The sequence below is a fragment of the Apodemus sylvaticus genome, chromosome X (assembly GCF_947179515.1).
Source record: "Apodemus sylvaticus chromosome X, mApoSyl1.1, whole genome shotgun sequence".
NCBI lineage: Eukaryota > Metazoa > Chordata > Mammalia > Rodentia > Muridae > Apodemus > Apodemus sylvaticus.
In genome coordinates, this window is record NC_067495.1 from 18,620,715 (window position 1) to 18,644,426 (window position 23,712).

At 37.7% G+C, this 23,712-nt stretch overlaps 1 protein-coding gene across 2 annotated transcripts in view; it reads left to right on the plus strand.

Annotated features, from left to right (window-relative positions):
- Fam120c (family with sequence similarity 120C) overlaps positions 1 to 23,712 on the plus strand; it is a 117,722-nt gene that overhangs the window by 88,216 nt on the left and 5,794 nt on the right. The window contains exons 11-13 of one of the 2 annotated variants that reach the window (XM_052170955.1): positions 15,801 to 15,915; positions 21,398 to 21,607; positions 22,740 to 22,941. In XM_052170955.1, the coding sequence (XP_052026915.1) occupies positions 15,801 to 15,915; positions 21,398 to 21,607; positions 22,740 to 22,941 (527 nt within the window). The remainder of the gene's footprint in view (positions 1 to 15,800; positions 15,916 to 21,397; positions 21,608 to 22,739; positions 22,942 to 23,712) is intronic. The other variant, XM_052170956.1, reaches the window with a different exon arrangement.

The following is a 23,712-nucleotide window of genomic DNA, read 5'->3' on the forward strand; positions in this document are numbered from 1 at the left end:
TAATATTTAATTAGTTTAATTTCTACAACAGTATTATTGCAGTTTAATTTGACATTGAATTGATTATTTTAGGGGCATTGGCATCTTTATAATGTTATGTTTTTGTGTCCAAAGATCATAGTTTACCTCTCCCATTGATTAGGTCTTCTTCGTGCCTTCATAAATTAATTTTATTACAGATACCTTCAATTTAATTCCTAAGTACTTGATATATTACTGTAATTAGGGACGGTATTTCCCTTTTAAGCTTTCTGATTGTTTATTTGCTGATGCACTGAAAGTATTCTTTTTATAGTGGGTAGTTCAGATTCTAGTTTCTGTAAGTTATAGAAAACTGAACTTTGAAACTGGGAAGATCTTAGTTTGAATTGTGTTTTTATTATCATCATACATGTGTGTGCATTATGTGGGTGAGGAGATGCACATGCTACAATGTGCATGTAGAATTCAGAGAACAAGTTTACAGAGTTGGTTCTCTTCTTCCAACTTTGCATGTATCCCAGTATTGAACTAAGTTTGCCAGGGTTGCACAGCAAGCACCTTTACAGGCTGAGCAATCCTGATGGCCTTGCATTGGTTTTTGGTACATAATTTTACTGTGAAAGCCAAGTTAGCCTTATCTTGGGTGAGGATAATCCTGAATGTTGGGATTACAGATATGGACCACCACACTCAGCCTCAGTTTAGATTTTTGCTTTGGCCCTTTTTATCTTGGTAACTCACTTTAGCTTTTCTGAACATTTGTTTTTTCACTATAAGTGGCATAATAATTCTTCACAGAGCCATTTGAGCATTTAAATAATGCATGTAAGGTACCTCCTACATAATAGATGCTCAATATAATGTATTGGTTCTCTATCTTGACAATCAGATTGATGACCTATGAGATTTTCCCTCAAATGAATAATAGATACAGATTTTTATCTATCTCATCACTAACATATTCCTGGGCCACAAATGAGATATAGCTTAGCAGTTAAGACCACTGGCTGTATTTCCAGAGGACCTGGGTTCAATTCCCAGCATCAACATAGCAGTTCACAACTGTCTGTAATTCCATTTGCGGGGGACCTGACACCCTCACACAGACATACATGCAGGTCAAACACTAATGCACATAAAAATAAATCATTTAAAAACTTGTCCTATATTTATTCTGTAATTAGGTATTTTGTTTCCTTCTTTTATTACATTTATTTATTTTATTATATATGTATATGTGTGTGTATGGGGTATGAATTTGCCATAACTCACATACAGAGGTCAGGACAACTTGTGGAAGTTGATTCTCTCCTTCCTTCATGTGGGCCCTGGGCATGGAACTCAGGTTTGTGAGGTTTGATGTCAACTGCCTTTGTCTTTGGAACCAGCCCATTTTAATCTTTGTTCTCATTTTTTTAGTAATAGCACATTTTCCTATTTACTTGGTTGTCTTGTTTGTGTAGAATGTGTTCAGGAGCTATAGTATCAAAAACAAATACTGTATCATTTTAATAAGGCCTGTGAACGTCCTTAAGGGAAACTCTCAGGATCCTGAATTTTTAAACACATTTCTGACGATTTAATCATCTGATTTTCTAGTGTGTATCACAGATCACGAAGCACCAAATAGTAGTAATATTTACCAAATATTATTTGGTAATAATATTTACCATATACTAAATGTAATTTCTTTTCCAATTTTTTTATGTTAAAATACTCTGGTAAAAGCAACTTAAGGGTAAAAGAGTTCATTTTGAATCTCAGTTCAAGCATACAGTCCATCATAGTAGGGAATTTAAAGCAGCTGAATCTCGAAGCAGTCATGTTGTAGACATGGTGACAGCCATAGTGAGTGGTTCTTTCTACCTCAGTTAACCTAATTAAGACAATCCCATCTGCATGGTGATTGTAGATCTCATCAAGTTGACAATTAAGGTTAATTGTCACAGTAAGCAAGACAGGTACGTTGACAGGTCTGCTAATGGCAATGACAAATGATAGCACACTGCCACAAACTCAAAGAAAAAAAGATTACATTTCTTAAAGATTCAAAATTAAGAGACAGTATCTGAAGGTAAAACTTGCCTATTATTATTCAGTACTCCAATTTTTATTAAATCATCACAAGCAGGTACTCTTCTCTTTCTTACCATGTGCCTTGTGGTTGATGTTTCTAATCCTTATAATAATAGTGCCAGATAGCATAAGGAAACAAGCTCATAGAGCAGCACCCGACAGTAGTCATATAGGAAGACACAGTAGTTAGTTTAAACCCCCATTTTTCTGACTACCATTTCCTGTTTTTAAAGAAGATAAAATATTTTCAGTACAGTTTTGGGCCAGTGAGATGGCTCAGTGGATAAAAGTTCTTTATCACACATGGGCAAATGCAGATGCATGCACGTGTACACGCACACTTTTTAAAAATCAGAAATGTACTTACAACAATTAATATAAAAAGTGGTTGAATTTTTTAAAATTAGCTTTAAGTGAACAATAAGCTTAAACCTGAAATTGCCCACCAATATCAAATGAACTCAGTGTGTCAACATTGGACTCTAGCCTAGTTGAATACCAGGAGCCAATCCTTCTCAATTACTTCATCTAATTATAGTTAAAAGTTGCCTCCCATGGAAATATGGTAATACTGGAGAAATTGTGGCTAAAATATGTGTTCATAAAATTTTTAGCAGTCCTAGAAAAATAGCCTTTTAGGAAAGACTGATCTAATTCAAAGGTATACTTTTGTATATACAATAGTCATCACTGAGGAGGGAGGCATACTGAAAAACTCTGACTTTTGAGGTAGAATATAGCCCTGTTGGATATGGAGATACATGCATCCCTATTCTTTCTATCAAAATTTTATCCAAATCTAAACAGTTTCTCAGAGTCCACATGTTGGCCCACAACCATTTAAAACTTCAGTTCCAGGGAATTTAACACCCTCTTCTGACCTCCATAGGCAGTAGGTGTGTGGTGGTACCCAGACATATGTGCAGAATACTCACAAGATTAATAACTCTGCATTTCAGCTTACCTAGTAAAACTAGAAAATAGAACAGCATTTAATGTTTCTGCTGTATTTCTTAATGACATATCACAGATTGGAAAACATAAAATCTACTAGGGCCAGCTGGAAGGCTCAGCAGTTAAAGGCATATGCCTGAAAGCCTGATAATCCCTTTTAATTCCACACCCATATGGTGGAAAGAAAGAGTTGACTCCCATAAGCTGACGTTCTCTGACTTCTGCACACGCACTGCGGAACACATATATGCCCCCACACATGTGCATGCATACACTATAAATTCAGAACATTTTAAACTTTTTTTAAAAATAAAATCTACTAAAGGAAGATTTTAGTGGCTAGTGTGGGGATTTCCTCTCTTAGAGGGGCTTGTAAAGGCAAAGGTTTAGTTGCTTTTCACCTGATTAGAAAACTGATTAACACCATAGAAGGCCCCAGAAGCCATTTATTCCAACAGTCAAGCTGTGTTAGTACGCTTGGGAATAGCTAGACGTGCACTCTTGAGGTGAATAGTTTCTGCCAGGGGGTGGAAGCGGGATAAAAGAAGGACAGTAGAAGAAACCAAGCAAATTTATAGACATGTGGAATACTGTGAAAGCTTTAGACTGCGGCTTCACCAGTTTGACACAATGACCAACGGGCTGGCATGAATGGCCTTGGTCCTATTGGTGAAACCTACAAACGTACTTTAGAAATGCTTTGCCTGCTACTGCTGCCTTTCAGGTTGTGGCTTTGCCCAGTGGAAGCTGTGTTGACTGAAGCAGAGACCAGTGCAAGGAACTCTCTGTAACTGGGCCCAGTGTTGCTTACTGTTTCAGCTAGCATTTTCATTTTGTTTTTAAAACATCCGAATTGTAAAATGGAGGCTGGTAAGTGTCCATGGGACTAAAATATCTGAAGTTGTTATTGAAATGCTATATAACAGGGATAGTTGAGGATGAAATAGAGACAGTAAATCTAGTTACTGATATATTATAAATTACATTCATAGACATTTATGTTGCTAAATGTGGGGAAAGAGACTTATTACATAGTTACTCAAATGCATAAAAGTAGAGGGAAATAACAAGCAGGAAAGTTAAGCTATTGTTTTGAGACACAGTGAAAAGCATAGCTAAACCCACTTAAATGCTGTTAATAATGTAAATACTTAGTTGTCAAACAAGATAAAAGATTCTTGTTTTGCTTAAGTAAAAATTAAAATATGTAAATTTGAATAGTGTTATTAAAGACAATGGAAGTAGAACAGAATTCTATATAGACAATAGTTTTCTAATGGAAGTAGACATGTAGTTTTCAAAAAGAAAGACAGTCTAAATCTGCTTGAGGTATAAATACGTCTATAATTTTCAGTCAAGATCACTCCCTTACCCTCACCTATATTAAAGTGGGTCTATTTCAAGCAGGAATAGCCAAGAAGACAGGGATTCCTTCTCCCAGCTCCTATTCTTGGGCTGTTATTTTACCCTGGAAAGGGAAGGCTGCCATTTCTCATCAATCCCATCCCCGAGTCCAGGTAAGTGTGGCCAAGAGGATTATTGACCCCAACTCCACTCATAAAGGGCAGAGACTCTAATCCAGTGGTTCTCAATGTTCTTAATGCTGCGACCCTTTAATACAGTTCCTTGTGTTGTGGTGACCACCAACCATAAAATTATTTTTGTTGCTCCTCTGTAACTGTTGTTTTGATATTGTTTTGAATGGTAATGTAGATACCTGCTATGCAGGACATCTGATGTGTGAGCCCTGTGAATGGTCATCTGACCCTCACAGCACTTATGACCTACAGCTTGAAAAACCACTGCTCTAATCCAGGCTCTAATTGCCTCCTTGCAGCACAAGCATTGGAAGGAGATTTCACAGCAGGAGGGGTAAGCTACAAAGATCAGGGCTACCAACAGGATTGTATCCCATCTTCAGTTCCCATATGTAGAGCAGAAGTATTACATACCATACTGGGAAAAAGATCCCTACATCTAGTAAACAGTCAGAAGATCTTTGCTGGGGCAAGCAAGCCATAAAGTGGGTGCTTGCTGGCTAGTTTTATGTCAACTGGACACAAGCTAGAGTTACCTGAAAGGAGGGACCCTCAACTGAGAAAACTCATAAGTTTTGGCTGTAAGGTATTTTGGCTTTTTTGAAATTAATTTACTTATTCACTTCACATCCCAATATCAGAACACCCTGCTGCTGCCTAGTCCCCCACACAGCTCCTCTCCCATTTTACCCTTCCCTTCTCTTCTCTGAGAAAGGGAGCTACCCCATAACTACTTTCTCTCTCTGTCTCTCTCTGTGTGTCTGTCTCTGTCTCTGTCTCTGTCTCTGTCTCTGTCTCTCTCTCTCTCTCTCTCTCTCTCTCTCACACACACACACACACACACACACACACACACACACCAACACATTAGTCACTGCAGAACTAGGCACATCTTCCCTCACTGAGAGTAGATGAGGCAGCTTAGTTAGGGAAATGGGATCCACAGCCAGGCAACAAATTTAGGATCAGCCTCCACTCCAGTTGTTGGGGAACTTGCATGAAGACCAAGCTGCACACCTACTACATATGTGTGTTGGGGGAGGGCTAGGTCTAGCCCATGCTCACTCTTTGGTTGCTGATTCAGTCATTGAAAGCCTCCAAGGTTCAGGTTAGTTGACTGTCAGTCTTCCTATGGAATCCCTATCCTCTTCAGGTCCCCCAATTCTTACCCCAACTCTTCTACAAGACTCTCAGAGCTCCATCTAATGTTTGGTTGTGGGTCTCTGCCTCTGTTTATGTTAGCTGTTGGATGGAGCCTCTCAGAGGAGTTATGCTAGGTTACTGTCTGCAGGCATAACAGAGTATCATTAATAGTATCAGGGATTGGTTCTTGCTCATGGGATGGGTCTCAAGTTGGGCCAGTTATTGGTTGACTATTCACTCCGTCTGTGCTCTATCTTTGTCCCTGCACATCTCATAGGGCACATTTTAGGTTGAAGGTTTTGTGGGTGAGTGTCTGTCCTTATCCCTCTAATGGGAGTCCTGCCTGGATACAGAAAGTGACCACTTTTAGCTTCATATCCCCTGCTGATAGGTGTTTCAGTTAAAGTGACCCACATAGCCACCCTGAGGCTTCCCCCATCCCAGGTCTTTGTCATGTCCTACAAATGACCCCTCCCCACTGCTGATTTTGTTCTTTCCCCTACTCCCCCTATACTTGATCCTCCCCCTGCCTTACTCTCCTTCTCTTTCCAACCCAGTTTCCTTCCCCCATCCATCTATAATATTTATTTTATTTTCCCTTCTGAGAAAAATTTAACCAGCCTCATTTGGGCACTCCTTGATATTTGGCTTCTTTGGGTACATGGATTATAACTTGGTATACTTTATAACTAATATCAACATAAAAGTGAGTGTGTACCATGCAAGTCCTTTTGGGTCTGGGTTACCTTCCTCGGGATGATATTTTCTAGTTCCATCCATTTGCCTACAAAATTCATGGTGTCCTTTTTAATAGCTGAGTGGTATTCCATCGTGTAAATGAACCACATTATCTTTATCCATTGTTCAGTTGAGGGACATCCAGGTTCTCCTGGATTCTATAAGAAAGCAGGCTGAGCAAGCCATGGGTAGCAAGCCAGTAAGCCGCACCCCTCCATGGCCTCTGCATCAGTACCAGGTTCCTGCCCTGTGTGAGTTCCTGGCCTGAGTTCCTTCCCTTTCCAGCATGGTTTTTGGTTATGGTGTTTTATCACAGGAATAGTAACCCTGACTAAGAAAGGAGGCTGATATATAAAACTCTGTGTCTACTAGTATATGGAAAGCAGAGAAGAGCTTAATAATAAGCATGCCAGTTAGGCTGGTGGCTAACTGACATAGTAACATGGCATAAGATCCAGACATTTTATAGCAAGAATCATAGAATCAGCCTCTTTCTTGTGTTCCTGAATATGCGCTAGACATAGAACAAACATCAAGCCATTCACTAAAGGCCCATTCATTCAGCCCCATCAGTGAAGGGTATATGCCTGTATGGCACAAAAGCGTGAAATAGCACCCCTGATTAAACAGGGCCTGAGAATAACTATCAAGAAGCTAAATTTTAAACTAAAATCAAATGTATCTTTTTATTCTGTGTGACTTTTCAAGGTCATGCCTTCTTAGACATGACCTGCAAGCTACTTGTCCTTTGCTGAGTGTGGGGCTGACATTTGTAATCTCCTAATACTCTTAGATTATTCAGTGGTAAAAGGTAAACATCTAGCTGGCTGAGGAGACATAACATATTCTTTAACAAACTAGTGGCTTTTAGTTATTGTGAGTGACAGATAATTGAATTAGTGTAAATACAACGGAGAAAAATTTCAACAAAGACATCATTTGCTGCATTATGTATAGGAAAAAGACTTCACTAACTAAACAAGAGAAAAATTGACTAATAATATTGACCATTCCTTATCAATCTACAGATCTCCAAATGTGACAAATGGTAAATAATTCAGACTTTCAAAGAAGACTAAACACTTAAAAAACAGTATAAATATTTTCAAAGAACTAAACAAAGAATTGGGGATATAGTTCTTTAGTGGAATACTTGCTCCAGATACACAAAGACCTAAATTTAAACTCCAGCACTAAAAGAAAAAAAGCTCAGCTGAATAAAGCCAAGCATGCAAAATTAAATGAAGACATGATAACCTATCTTATTGTGATATTTAATCCTGATCATCAACTTGATAAAATTGAGAAACACCCAGGAGATTAGTAAGGCATACCTCTAAGTCTAACTGAGGACATGGCCAGAGACAAATAGATCATGAAGGCTCTGACCTAGAGAATGGTTTAGTACACTGTTGGATCCGTTCAATGGTAGTGTGTGTCTTTCGTCCCAGCACTCTGGAGGCAGAGAGGCAGGTGGATCTCTGTGAGTTCAAGGCCAGCCTGGTCTACAGAGTGAGTTCCAGGACAGCCAGGGCTGTACATAGAAAACTTCTATCTCATAACAAACAAACAAACAAAAACAAAAGGAAGAAAGAAAAAAATATAAACGGACAATTTTAAGAATAACAATTGAGATGGCTCACTCAGTTCAGTCCCCAAGTTCACACACAAGATAATTAAATACAGGGTGCAGTGTGTTATTTTCAAAAAGTGGTTGAAGAAAAACTAACAAACGTAAAAGTCCTGAACTATACAATGAACCAGGCTACCAGTTATGTATAGAATACCCTACCCAGCACTATCATAGTATACATTTTTATGTGTACCTGGAACATTGTGTTTAACAGACAATATGTTAGCTTGCAGAACAAGACATGATGAATGTAGAAAGGCTAGAGTTATTCAAAATATGGTCTATGGCAACTGCAAATTAGGGGTAATTCATGAAAGTAAATCTGAAAAAATGGCACAAATATATGAAAATTGAACTTGAGGGTCGTACATAATGAGTCATAGGAGAAACCACAAAGGAAATTAGAGAATAGAGATGAATAAGAACAAAATGGCAACATGATAATTTATGAGGCACATCTAAAATAATGCTGATAAATATATACCTGTACTCTTTTCATATAAAAGAAGAGAATCCTCAAACCAATGACCTAATTTTGTATATTAAAGTAGAAAAATACCTAAAATTGGAGCTTTACACATTGCTGGTCCCAGCTGTTTAGGAAGCTGAGGGAGCATTGCTGCATGAGCCCAGTAGTTAAGGGGGTAGTTAAAGGGCATCAGAAGCAACGGTAATGCCTGACATGTAGTGTGAGGTCCTGAATCTCCCCAGCACCACAAACTAAGTAAACCCAAAGAATCAGAAAGCAGGAAACTACTAAACCTGGATCATCTATAAATGAAATAAGAATACCAAAAGATTAAAGTTAAATGAAACACAATTTTGCTAAGTTTGTTTTACTGGATATATTAATTATACATAAGGGGCCTCATTGTCATTTTCAAATATAATGTATTTGGATCATACCCCTAATACTGTCTCTTGTAATCCCCCTGCCCTGACTTAGAAAAAACCTGAAATTAAGAATGATAAAGGGACACTACTTACAGCTTTGAAAAAATTAAGTATGAGGAATAATATGCAAACAAATTGTGATAGATAAAATTGGCAATTAGTAGAAAGTCACAAATTACTAAAATTAACTCTAGAACAAATAGATCTGAGCAAATATATAACAAGTACTCAAATAACTAAACTCTACAAATAATATTATAACTCCCAGTTTCATTAATTTCCCTACAAATGATATAATTTCATTCTTTGAGGCTGAATCATACTTTGCCGTATAAACAGCACATTTTATTTACTCATGCACTGATGGGTACCTAAACCCACCCTACAACTTGATTTGTAAACATTGTTGCTGTGAATATGAACATGTACATTATATCCTCTCCTTTGTTATGCAGACATTTTGAATTTGATGCAATCCTATTGTCTATATTTGCTCTTTCACTGAGCTATGGGCATCCTATTCAGAAAATTGTCACCTGTGCCAACATCTTAAAGTATTTCTTCTGTTTTCCACTTGTAGTTTGGAAGTTGCAGTTTTATGTTATGTGTTAGGGTTTGGTTAGAGGTTTACATAGAACAAGAGAGTGACACAGTTTTAGTCTTCTACATGGGATCATCTAGTTTTCTAACTACCATTTGTTGATTCTGGCTTCTGGTATATGCTTTTGTCACTTTTGCCAAGATTCTTATTCCTGACAGTTTGGGTATATGCATGGCCCTCTATTTCTGTTCCATTACTACACATGCCTATTTTGTGTCAATGCCATGATTTTCGTTGTTTCTATGGATCTGTAGTATAATTTGAAATTGGGTGTTATGATAATTTTGGATGTGCTTTTTTTCTTCGTATTCTGGGTCTTTTCTGCTTCCATATGATTTTGAGGATTATTTTTCTAGTTCTGTGAGAAAGAAAGGTGTTGGTATTTTAATGGGGGGGGGATTGTGTTGAATCTACAGGTGAATTTCATTAGTATTTAGGTTTAACAATATTAACTCATCTTATGTATGGACATAGGAGGACCCTTTCATAGTCTGTCATCTTTCTTCAGAGTGTTATAATTATTATTGTAGAATCCTTTCATCTATTCCGCTGGTTCTCAACTTGTGGGTCATGACCTCTTTGGGGATCAAATGACCCTTTCACAGAAGTCACATATTAGGAATCCTGCATTTCATATACTTGCATTGCAATTCATAATAGTAGCAAAATTACAGTTTCAAAGTACCAATGAAATAATTTTATAATTGGAGCTTACCACAACATGAGGAACCATATTAAAGGGTCGCAGTGTTAGGAAGATTGAAAATCACTGATCAGTTACATTTTCCATGTGATGTGGTTTTCTTCTGTTTTGTTTTTGATATTAGTTTATTTTTGTGATTTTTTTTCTCAGCAAGTTTGTTTTTCACCGGTGTGTAGGCTATTGTTTTTTTGTTTTTTATTTTTGTATTCCTTAAATTGCTTATCAGATCTGATGGATTCTCTAGGATCTTTTAAATATGAGATAATACCCCTGAAAACATAGACAGCTTGATTCTTCTTTCCCTATTTATCGTTCTTTTGTTTTTGCATATTACTCTAAGATTTCCAGAAGTTTGTGGGGGAAAATTGATAATAGCAGATACTACTTCACTCAGTCAGAATAATTATAATTAAAGAGATCATAGCAAAAATTTTAAACGTTGAAAAAGTATAGGAAGTATAGCTACTTTTGAGACAGTTTATCATTTTCTTATTTTAAATTAAATGTTATTTTTTAAAAACAAACAAACAAAAACACAGATTGACCTACAGTTAAGCTTTAACAGTGAGGTACATCTCCATTTGGTTTGCCATTTTCTTTTTCCTTAAGATTTTTTTCAGAGTTTTGTTGTGTGTGTATATGTGTGTGTGTGTCTGTCTGTCTGTCTATATATTTATGAGTATGTGCCATGTATGTACAGATGCCTGTGGAGGCCAGAAGAGGGCATCATTTCCTGGAGCTGGAGTTACAGGTAGTTCTAACCTACCTAATGTGGGGGCTAGGAACTGAACTTGGGTCCTCTGGAAGAACCACAAACACCTTACCCTCAGAAGCATCTCTTCAGCCCCAAATTTATTATTTTCTTAAAAAATTAAATATGTATGTATCAGATGACTCATTCATTTCACTCCTAGCTATCGCTCCAAGAGCACTGAAAAGATATGCCCACAGAAAGACTTGAATATTAATGGAAGTATTAATCATAATAGCCAAAATGCTCAAAGAACCTAATTATCTATCAACTGGTAAGTGGATAAACGTACTGAGGTATGTCCATCAATGAAAAAATATGTAGCAATTAAGTCAAACTACTGCTAACAGGCCAGATCATGAATCAGCCTTAAAATCTTTATGCTTAGGGATGGTCAATTGTAGAGTGGGTGCATGCATATGAGGACCTGAGTTCAACCCCCAGCACTTCAAATAATTATTATGCTATATGTTCATGAAAAAAGTCAGAGATATTAAGTAGATGGAAACTTCATGTAATGGAAGTCTTACTATTATAAAGATGTCATCTCCTCAATCCATAGCTTTCATGAATTGTTTATTAGATTCAATGAACTTATTCTAAGATTTATATTAAAAGTTAAAGTTGAATGGATATGTTGGCACAGATCCTTATTCCTAGCTACTCAACAAAAGTAGAAGGAACCTATGCCTGTTCAAGGCTAGCTTGAGCACATAGTCCAACCCTATCTTGGAAAAAAAGACACTGACGTTTAATTACTAAAACAATTTTGAAAAAAGGAGGGAAATACAAACTGGAGGTTTTTTATAAGTGTCTAAGACACAGAGCTATTTGCTAAGGATTACTTTGTGGAACAAAGAACTCAAGAATATGTGTTCACACTAATATACTCAATTGATATGGACAAAAAAAGAAGCAGTTCACTAGACTGAAGTTTTTTCAACAATTCGTGCTAGAGCAATTAGATAACTCTGTAGTCAGAAAAAATGGACTGTGACTTAAAGCCTCATAAACTCAACATTATCTAACTACAGAAGGAAAGGGGAGCAGGGCGCATCTGGGATCTGGTGCTAGGTAAAGAGTTCTTAGACTTGCATTAAAAATGATTCAGAAGAGAAAATATGGACTTTATCAGCATTAAAAGTATTATCCCTTGAAAGGCCACTTAAGTTTTTTTGTGCTGTATTGGTCTGTACAACTAAGGCTATACCTCTTTACATTTTTCTGTTTTGCAGTGTTAGGGATCAAACCTCCTCCTTCCCAAGTATTCTACCATTTGGTCCCAGACTTTTACATTTTTCTGACTCAGAAAGAACATTAAAGTTTAGAATCAGAACAAAATTGTTAATATTACATAAAATTAAAAGTAGAAGTGGTATAAAAGGAAAAACTTTCCAATTATTAAATCATTTGTTAAATTTAAGTCAGTGTGGTATTAGCTTGACACAAATAAACACAAAATTAATAGGCTAGTAACAAGTGATTGTGTGTATAAAAATTTAGTATCTAAATAAGAGTTTCACCAAATAAAAAGAACCTTTTCACAGGTAGACAGTACTAGCCCAATTCTAGAGATGAGAAAACTAAATCTTCCAGAGGTTAAGGCAGTTGCCTAGAGTCACCAAGTATTAGAATCTCAATACCAAGGAAGTCAGCCTCCAAAGTATGTAATCTTTGCCATTATATTCTATAAAAATAACAGCTCTATCAATGTGCCTACGATATCACAGGCATTTACTATATATATGTAAACTATAGCTTACTAAAATTGTAATAGAATATACAATAGTTGCATGTATTATATATAATTATGTAATAGTAAAAATGCTTGCTATCTTATTGCTGAAAATGATAAGTTTTCATGGTATAGTTTTTTTATTATTTTTATATTTATATATTTTTAGTTTATGTGTATGGGTGTTTTGCCAGCATATATGTCTATGCATCATGTGCATGAGGTACCCATGGAGGCCAAAAGAGGGCATTGAATCCTCTGGAACTGATTTTGCAGACAGTCGTTAGACACGTTGTGAGTGCTAGGAACCAAGCCCAAGTCCTCCACAAGAACAGCAAGCCATCTTTACCACTGAACCAACTCACCAGCCTCCATGATTCAGTTTTGGCAGAGATAATCATCCTCAGTAGAATAATATAGTTTAGAAAATAGTGCATGATTAACAACCCTAAATATTGATGGATTTAATAATAATTATTATTTCTTCTATCCTTGCACCCCATTGACTTATTAGGCCCTACACTGCATCTCATAATTTATTCAACACTCGTTGAATAGCAGACTGATTCAGGAATGGAGCTTAGCATATGCTGTATACTGTATGCTGACAGTGACTTATTCAGCAAATATTTATTGAGCATCTACTGTGCTATACTTTATGCTAAGAATTCAGATTAACTTTGGAGTATAAATCAAACCAAGCAAAAATGTCTAATCCCTAATAAAGTAAGTTAATTCCTCCTCTATAGAACTGTCTTTGATTCTCTAGATACATTTAGTGAGCATTCAGAACAACTTGCATGATCATGCCCTGCGAATTGTATTAGACTTTCTGTGAGCTTGCCTCTCTCTCACAGTTGACTCCTTTAGGTCATTTTTTCTTTTATAATATTCAAGATGTATATAATTCAAATAATTTTGCTTTGGAAGCTCTGTTTTGGTTAAGTGTTGTTGTTTTCTTCATTTGTTTTAGCATGACCTGATTGATACTCTTCCAATAAATATTTACCAATACGTACTCTATACCAAGGTTCATGATAAAGGAGAAATAATAAACAAAGATCATCAAGAACACACAAGGTCCTAGACTTCCTGGTAATTCACATAGACACTTGAATAAATTTTCATTGTGGATAATTAGTAAAACATTTAAACTTTATTCTGTTACTCACACAGTCTATAATTTTAAATATCTTTTATTTATACTTTCTATGTCATAGCTTGATGGCAACATTTTTGATGTATTTTCTTCACCTTTGCTAAGAAACTAAGATAAAAGGCTTGAAATAAACGCTCAAGTAAAGCTAAATTAAGAAATTATAAAAAATAGTCTTCAAGACAAAAAAGTATTGGTTAAAAAACACTTTGGCAAAGATATGAACTATGAATTATGTGCTAAATAACATAGTACCAGAAAGTATAAAATAGGTTATAAAGTATGAATAAATTTCCCAAGTGAACAATGAGCAGAAAAAAACTGTACAGAATGTTCTAGGCAAAGAGAAGTTTGTTGGTTACAGAGTTCCTACCTACATATCCTAGTTATTTAGAATATAATTGCTAAACAAGTCACGGGACTTGTTCATTCCTGCCATTCCAGAATCATTGTAAAATTCAAAGGAATTTGAGTTTGAAGAAAAAGTATTGGTGGTAGGGATGATTATACTGTTTCTTTCCACAATGGAGGACAGAAGTTCAGAGAGCTTTCTGGATTCCAAGTGGCTGCAGTAATTAAGCTAGAGTCTCCAGGAATTGATCCCATATGTTGCTCCAGCCATCCCTTGCTTTAAATGCCAAATTCCCAATGTCTAGAACAACTCTAGACTAGAAGTTGTCCATGTCCATTGTCTTATGTACCTTAAAGGAGCTAAGTACGTATTTTATACTAATATATTTGTAGGGTTTTTTTCCATTTGTCTCTTCATTCACAGTATCTATAATAGTAAGACATATTCAGTTCATGGACAGTCAGTTCAAATACTCATGAATAGGTACTTAATTAGATGTCTTATCTTTAAAAATGGCGCCATGTCTTCCAGCCATCTTCACAAGCCAAAATTCTTGGGGTCTTGGGTTCTCCCCTTCTCTTCACTGTCCTATAAAACCTGTGGCTAAGGGTTGGGAGTGGCAAGGCATTTGCCTAGCATGCATGTAGTCCTGGATTCTGTCCCTAGCACTGTGGGAAAAGAAATTCCTATGACCAAGACTTGTGGGTTTATATGCTGACAGCTCTTAATCTTATCCCCAAACGTCTTCATCCTCACTGTTATACCTTCATTTAGTCCATTTTTGGCCACAGATTCAGTCACCTCAACTGATATGTATACCAGTATCACTCTCCTGCTGATAGTCCTTAAATGTCGTCCTACAATTCAGGGACAAAGATTTACATAATCTTATTTGGAGACTATGATATAGTGGCTGACTTTATAATTTTACCCACTATCATTCAGCAATATCAAGTCAGGTGCATCTTTGCCAAATCATGCCTCCATATTATTCTTCCCTAGAATAAAATAGGATGCTTTATTCCTGCCTTGTGTCTCATTAAATTATACAATCCCCTTGAAACTCTGCTCCTGATGAGTTTTTTCAGGTGACTTCCTTGTCCATTGGACTCTTCTGTGTTCTCATAGAACTCTGTGCATTTTTTCTTTGCATACCACACTACATTGTCAATGTTGTTCATGTCTATCTCCTCTGCCACTCAGATTTGGAATCACTATAAATTAACCCAGAGTTTGATTCCTGGCAAGTTTATGGAGGTTTGTGTGTGTGTGTGTGTGTGTGTGTGTGTGTGTGTGTGTGTGTGTGTGCATTCTAGGAAAGTTCTCTTTTCCGAGGTACATCTCCAGCCCTCATTCTTGTTATTATTTCTGATAGTGTCTTGCTATAATGCCCAGGCTAGCCTGGAACTCTCTATCCTCCTCTTTTTCTCCTAAATAATAGAATTACAGGTGTGTGCTATAATGCTTGGCACCACTTTAGGTTCTTAGTGTGTGGGACATGAATCATGGGAACTGTGATCAAATAATGATGTTTTTGTTTCTAGATACATGGTTCAGTGGCCTGGTGGCCGAATCCTGCATCGCCACGAACTTGACACCTTCCTTGCACAGGCAGTGTCTACCCAGCTTTATGAACCAGATCAGCTCCAAGAACTCAAGGTGATTGGTTCTACCTTCATTTAAATTATTTTCCCTCCGTTTTTATTTTTGATTTGATTTATGTGTTTTGTTGTTTTGTTTTGTTTTGTTTTGAGACAGAGTCTCAGGCTGGGCCTAAACTCTCTGTATAAGGAAAGAGGACCTCGAACTCTTTTTCTTTTCTTTTCTTTTCTTTCTTTCTTTTCTTTCTTTCTTTCTTTCTTTCTTTCTTTCTTTCTTTCTTTTTTTTTTTTTTTTTGAATTTGGTTTTTTGGAGACAGGGTTTCTCTGTATAGCCCTGGCTGTCCTGGAACTCACTCTGTAGACCAGGCTGGCCTCGAACTTAGAAATCTGCCTGCCTCTGCTTTATAGAGTTCAGGGATTACAGGTGTGCGCCACCACTGTCTAGTGACCTTGAACTCCTGATCCTTTAGCTTCTACTTCCCAAGTGCTGAGATTATAGGTGTATCCGATCATGCTCACATTCTTCCAAGCTCATAGAGCTAATTTAAGTCCTTTTCCTTTTGGAGCTAGGGAAAGAATAATGCTATAGGTAAGTGTTTTATTTACCTTAGCCAAATAGATCATTCTGTTAATAAAATCAAGGGATGCCTACTATATCCTCCCACCCCCATAATGATGAATCATAATACTCAGAAAAGATAGATATTTTACAAGGCTTGTAAACCATGGTAAGATTGGCACTTATAAGATAGGTTGCAGGGACCTTAGTGTCCCTACTTATCTGTGTAAATATCTATTTCCTATTATTTAGTTAGTTAGTTAGTGTGTGATTGTAGGTGTGTGTGAATTACAGTATACATGTGGAGGTCAGATGACACCTCTCAGCAGTCACTTCTCTCCTGCTACCTTGGAAGAGACAGTGATCAAATTCGGGTGATGAGTCTTGTGTACAAGGGCCTTTATCTGCCAAGCCATTTCATCACTGCTTGTGCTCCCAACACATACACTTAATAAATGGTAGTGTGTAATAGTATCTTTATTCTCCTGATGTAATCTCTGGTACACTCTGAGGTTCACTGCCTCCTATCTGCCAACCTAGACCTAGTCCTGGAAGCTTCCAGCCTCTGTACAATCTAATCCAGACCTAAAATGTTTTCAGCTTCTGAGACTTGCTACTGAATAAGCTTACCATTACCAGCACTTTCAGATTTCTGGCTGGTTCAACTCAGCTGTTCAGATGCAAAAGTCCTGATTCAATCTGCCTTTTCTGAGCTTCTCCTGAATGGCTCTCTTTAGCCACAAACTAATGCTAGCAATCCGTTCTAATCTTCTAGCTCCTTCTCATTCTCTGGCTCATTCTGTCTATACCTGTGTCTAGCTTGTTCTCACTCTGCAACCTGTCTTTGTACAACTGTCCCAGGAGAACTGCCTTCTCTCTCCCTCTCTCTCCCTCCCTCTCACTGCATTGCTTTTTCCTCTATTTTTGTGAGAGTGGAGCATATTCTGTTCTGTCAAATCTTTCTCTGATTCATCACTTTGTCTGCCAATCAATTATACATCACTTTCTTTCTTTTTTTGTTTTGTTTTATTTTTTATTTATTTTTTATTCGATATATTTTTATTTACATTTCAAATGATTTCCCCTTTTTCTAGACCCCCACTCCCCGAAAGTCCCATCAGCCCCCTTCCCTCCCCCTGTTTTCCTACCCAACCCTTCCCACTTCCCCGTTCTGGTTTTGCCCTCTACTTCTTCACTGAGTCTTTCCAGAACAAGGGGCCACTCCTCCTTTCTTCTTGTACCTCATTTGATGTGTGGATTATGTCCTGGGTATTCAAAGTTTCTAGGTTAATATCCACTTATCAGTGAGTGCATACCATGATTGATCTTTTGAGACTGGGTTACCTCACTTAGTATGATGTTCTCCAGCTCTATCCATTTGCCTAAGAATTTCATGAATTCATTGTTTCTAATGGCTGAATAGTACTCCATTGTGTAGATATACCACATTTTTTGCATCCACTCTTCTGTTGAGGGATACCTGGGTTCTTTCCAGCATCTGGCAATTATAAATAGGGCTGCTATGACCATAGTAGAGCATGTATCCTTATTACATGGTGGGGAATCTTCTGGGTATATGCCCAGGAGTGGTATAGTAGGATCTTCTGGAAGCGAGGTGCCCAGTTTTCGGAGGAACCGTATACATCAGTTTCAAACATGGGTACTTCCTTCTACAAACTAATTTTACCTTCATTGTTTGGGATTAAAGGCATATGGTAAGGGTATATCTTAGTTTGGATTTTACTGCTGTGAACAGACATCATGACTAAGGCTACTCTTTATAAAGGACAGCATTTAATTGGGGCTGGCTTACAGGTTCAGAGTTTTTGACCATTATTATGAAGGCAGAAGCCTGGCAGCTTCCAGGTAGGCATGGTACAGGAGGAGCTGAGAATTCTTCCTCTTATTATGAAAACTAACAAGAGCAGACTGGCTTCCAGGTAGTTAGGACGAGGGTCTTAGAGCCCACCTCCACAGTGACACACTTCCTCCAACAAGGCCACACCTCCTCATAGTGCCACTCCCTGGGCCAAACATATTCAGACCACCAGAGGGCATGTCTCTATTCCAGCAAGACTAGTCAAATTGATGGATTAAAATCCCTCTACAATAGTAAAAACTGGGAGAAAAATAGAAAAGCATAAAGAAAATAGATACACCCTGAACTGAAAACAATAGAAGATAGTAGTGGACTGTAAACATAGATTGCCTTGTGTCTCAGTCTTGGTGTCATTGCCTCCTATCCAAATGATACTGTCCAGGTTACTTGGCTTTTTTACCTTCCATGTCATTACTAATGGCACTGTAAAGATAATAAAGTAATGTGCATAAAACAGAACAGTCTCTTGTATATTTTAAATATATCCTACTCTCTAAATACTAGCCATTAATGCAAGACATCCCTTCCCTGGTTTTAGTAGATATGCAAGTTTGAGGCCTGTTTTTATTAATTTTTTCATTGCTATGACAAAATTATTTATTCTAGCTCAGTTTGAAGATGCAATCTGTCATGGCCATAAAGTCATAGTAGCAGGAGCCTGAAGAGTTGGTCACCTTGCCTCCACAGTGAGCTTGCTTTCTCTTGTTTAATCTCTCTAGTATCCCAGCCCTAGGGTTGAAAAAATCCAGTAAGGCTTATAAAATCAAGCCAGATGTGATAGCAGGCACCTGAAGCTGAAGATGGAAAGTAGTATAATAGTTTGCAGAATTTAATGTGCTGTGACAAAACACTGATAAATGCCAACTTGGGGCAGGAAAAGTTTTATTTCAGCTCATACTTTATAGTTCATCACTGAGGGGAGCCAGAGCTGGAACTCAAGGCAGGAACCTGGGGGCAGGAACCAAAGCACAGGCACTGGAAGAGTGCTGCTTACTGGCTTCTCCCTCATAGCTTGCTCACACAACAATCATTAATCAAGAGAATGCCCTAAGGCTCATCCACAGACCAGTCTGATGAAGGCAATTTCTTAATTGACATTCCTTCATCTCATATGATTCTAGTATGTGTCAAGTTGATGGGGGAAAAAAAAACTAATCAGCACAGATAGTTTAGTACTTTGATACTAGAATTGTCAGAGGGACAATTCTGAGATGGAGAGGACAAGCTAAGCGGGGTGACATGTGTTTAAAACCTGAGGCAGCAAGGAAAATAATTTGAGACCAGCCTGTAGTATCTGGTGATGTCAAACAAAATAATAGAATAGACTTGAAGTTGGGCCGCAGCCCAGTGGTAGAGTACCTGGCTATTATGCAAGAGACTTTGGTTCAATCAGAAACACCAGAAAAAAAGAGAGAAAGATTTACAACATCATAATTTTCAGCACCCACGGGGTAGCTTATTATCTATAACTCTGGTTCTAGGGGATCCAGTTATCTCTTCTGACTTCTGGAGGCACTAGACAGTCACACAGTGTATAAATATTCACAGGGGTAAAATATTAACACACATAAAAACAAGTTAAAACTGGTGGTAGTGTTATTTAAGGCTGTCATATCAGATGGCTCAACAGAAACGCTGATACAGTTTCAAGTCCTCTTCTGGGTGTAATTTGGCATGAAGAGCTGGTCTAGGATTCAGAAATATATTTCCTATCAAAAGAACCATTACATTTGTCATCTACAAAACAGCAAGTGCTCTTAACTGCAGAGACATCTGTCCAGCACCATACAATAATAAGTTTTTTTATGCTATCTTTCTTTGATGGTTGAGCATGTTAATGACCAAATTTTGATGGGGGCTTCAATCAGAAACACCAGACAAAAAGGAGAAAAAGATTTGCAGCATCATAATTTAAGTTAAAGCAACAAAGAAAAATCCAACACCCTAAGACAAATGTAGTGTGCTACATTACCCAGGCTAAGCTTAAACTCCTAGGCCTCAGGTGATCCTGTCACCTCAGAGTAGGACTTTTGAGTGGGACTGTAGCTGTACTCTATCATACTTGGAAGAAGAAAGCTTGTTTGCTGACTTGGATGATTTGAGATAAGATATATTATCTTGGATCAGGCTGGCCTTGAACTCCCGCCTTAGCCTCCTCAGTCCATGCACCATCACTTTCTAGAACTGATTCTTAAAAGTAAACTTTCTGAGTTGACAAATGTAAATATTTTCGGAGTTCTTGATATATATTACTTAGTTGCAATAGACTAAGATTTCCCATTTATCTCATTATACTATCATCAGTATTGAGTATTCTTTTGGTTTTCATTTTTTGAAATTTTCAAATTTGGTGGACAAAATGAGTATCCTCTAAATCATCTCAGGGAAAGGTGTACATAAAAGCTACTTATGCACTCAAGTGTTGAAAAGCTATATGTATGGCAGCTCATGACTGTAATCCCAATACTCAGGGAACTGAGGCATGAGTATTACGACGACTGTGAGACAAGCCGAAGTTATAGAGTAAGACCATTAAAAAAAAAACTATTGTACATTTATTATTTATTTATTTGTGGGTGCAGTGCAGGGGGTGTATTGTGCCACGAAGTCCATGTGGAGGTCAGAGGACAACTTGTATGAGATGGTTCTTTCCTTCTACCATGTGGATGACCTGGGGATCGAACCCACAGAACCATCCTGCCATCCCAGCATGTTCTAATTTAACTGGAATAGTCAACATGACAGAAATAATAAGTGTTAACCAATGACAATCTAGGTTAGGTACCCCTTATCTGAAATGTACAGAATTGACCAGACATATTTCAGATTTTAGATTTTTTTCAGGCTTTTTAATATTTACATATACACAATGAGGTATCTTGGGATAGGAGCCAAATCTAATTATGACTGCATTTATGTTCCATAGATACCTTACAAACATTTCCTAAAGCTCACTTTATACAATATTTTAGGGCATCTGCATCTTAACTACAACCAAACATATGAGGCCACAGATTTTAGGTTGTTTTAGACATAAAGTTTTTCATTTCTTTCTTTTTTTCCTTGTAGTTTCTTAATATTTTTCTCTGTAATGGTTTTAGATTGAGAAACTGGATGCTCGAGGGATCCAGCTTGCTGCCCTGTTCATGAGTGGGGTCGACACAGCTCTGTTTGCTAATGATGCATGTGGCCAGCCAGTCCCTTGGGAGCACTGCTGCCCCTGGATTTACTTTGATGGCAAGCTGTTCCAGAGCAAACTCATTAAAGCAGGCCGAGAGCGAGTATCACTGGTTGAACTCTGTGATGGCCAGGTACCAGTACACACCCTGATCTGGTATGGGAACAAATTTGTAGGCATGGAAGTGGGGCTAGAGCTAAAACACTTGTTCAGTAGGGAACAGGAGTGAGACAGAGTGTCTGACTTAAGCTAAATGTAATCAACATGGCCCCCAATACCTATAATCTAATATATGTCTATTACAAAAGCATATGTTAGAGAGTCATGTTTTTTTTTCCCCACTTAAAGTTTTTATAACTTTTTCCTTACTGAGAGTATTTCTTCTCCATGGAATTCCCACATACATTGTATTATATGCCCTTCCTGGAATTCTTGGAATATCATTTCTCCTTATTGACAAACACTGTAAGTCACTTTTCTAAGTGATATTTCTGGGGGAGGTTTAAGGTGGATTAGAAATAGAAGCAAATGATAAGGAGATGATAGGGTAGGTTTAACAGTATAACCTTGGGAAAGGAAAAAAACAGCAGGAGAAAGGGAGCCTTACTGGTAGTGTATCTAGTGGGGAGTGAGCTGAGGGACTGAAGGGTCAGAAAATCACTCCCATCCTGCCCCCTCTTCTTTATAAATAGCATTGTATTGCAACATGGCCACATTCATTCATTTACATATCTATGACTTCATTCATGCTAGGATGGCAGAGAAGAGGAGTTGTGGCAGACACAGTGTGGCCCACAAAGTTCCAGAAAGTTACCAACCTCTAGAACTAGGTATATGCACATAGCCTCATCAGAGCTAAGGGTCTCCAGTTCTGAGCGTGAGAGAGGTTAAAAGGTTAAAAGGTGTAAGTGTCTAGGATTCTTTTTCTTTTCTCTATTACCTAATTTTGTTACCTTTCTCTTAAAAGAGTGATCTAACCTATTGTTGTCATGCAGTCAACCCTTTTATGATGTCCCTATTGTTATATTTGTTTTCCTTATAAGCTGCTGGTCAGCTTATAATCTTATGGTATTGTAGGTTTCTTGTGAAGAGTGGGAACTTCAATGCCAAACAGGCTTTCTGAGGCTATAATATAGAAGCATTTCCCCCTGGGCTCAATGCCCACAATGGGAAGAGAATTGTGAGAGTGTGCCTAGAGTGCTCAGCACTGTACGTGGAACATGGGGAAAGTTCAAATCATTACTAATTCCTGTCCTCATTTGAAGGCTGACCTGGCAAGCAAAGTGGAAAAGATGAGGCAGAGCATCCTTGAAGGCGTCAACATGAATCATCCGCCACCTTCTGCTCTGCTTCCCTCACCTACGTTCATGCCTCCCATGGTGCCCTCTCTCTACCCTGTTTCTCTTTACTCCAGAGCCATGGGCTCATTTCCACCTCCCCATCAAGCAAGGAGTCGAGGGTTTGCAGGTCAGTATCTAAGAATGAGGTGTCATCGAACGTATCTCATAATCAGCACTCCAGCTTACGGCCAGTTGCAGAGTCAAGAGTTTCATGTATATATCACTTTGAATTCCACACTACAGTATAATAGTTTGACATGTAACTATAAGTGTTGTATCCTACAGAAGAAAGCCCAGTGAAATCTATGTCCATTCTCAATAGAGGGGGTTGTTTCTCGGTGACTTGATCCTCATCATTTAAACTCATGCAGTCTAGACTGATGGAAAACCAAGAATCACTTGTCACTTGTTTTTTGTTTGTTTGTTTGTTTGTTTTGTTTTGTTTTTTCTTTTTTATTTCATTAGATATATTTTTTATTTACATTTCAAATGATTTCCCCTTTTCTGACCCCCCACTCCCCGAAAGTCACACAAGCCCCCTTCCCTCCCCCTATTCTCCCACTTGTCAGTTGTTTATTTTGATAGTTATAATTCATATGAACTGGAACATGCTTACTGCTAGTTCATTCATTCCTTTTAAGCAGTTGCAGGAAACCTTTTTAGGAAAAGAATTGGAAGTATATATCAGTATTAGAAGATGACAGTAGCTTGTTGTAGCTACATTCACTCTGGGGGTAGACCTGATATATTGCCTACCTTCAGCTCTAAAATCAGGGAAAGAAATTTGATCAAAGGATTACATCGTTTTTTATGAGTGCACTGTAGCTGTCTTCAGACACCCCAGAAGAGGGCATCAGATCCCATTACATATGGTTGTGAGCCACCATGCAGTTGCTGG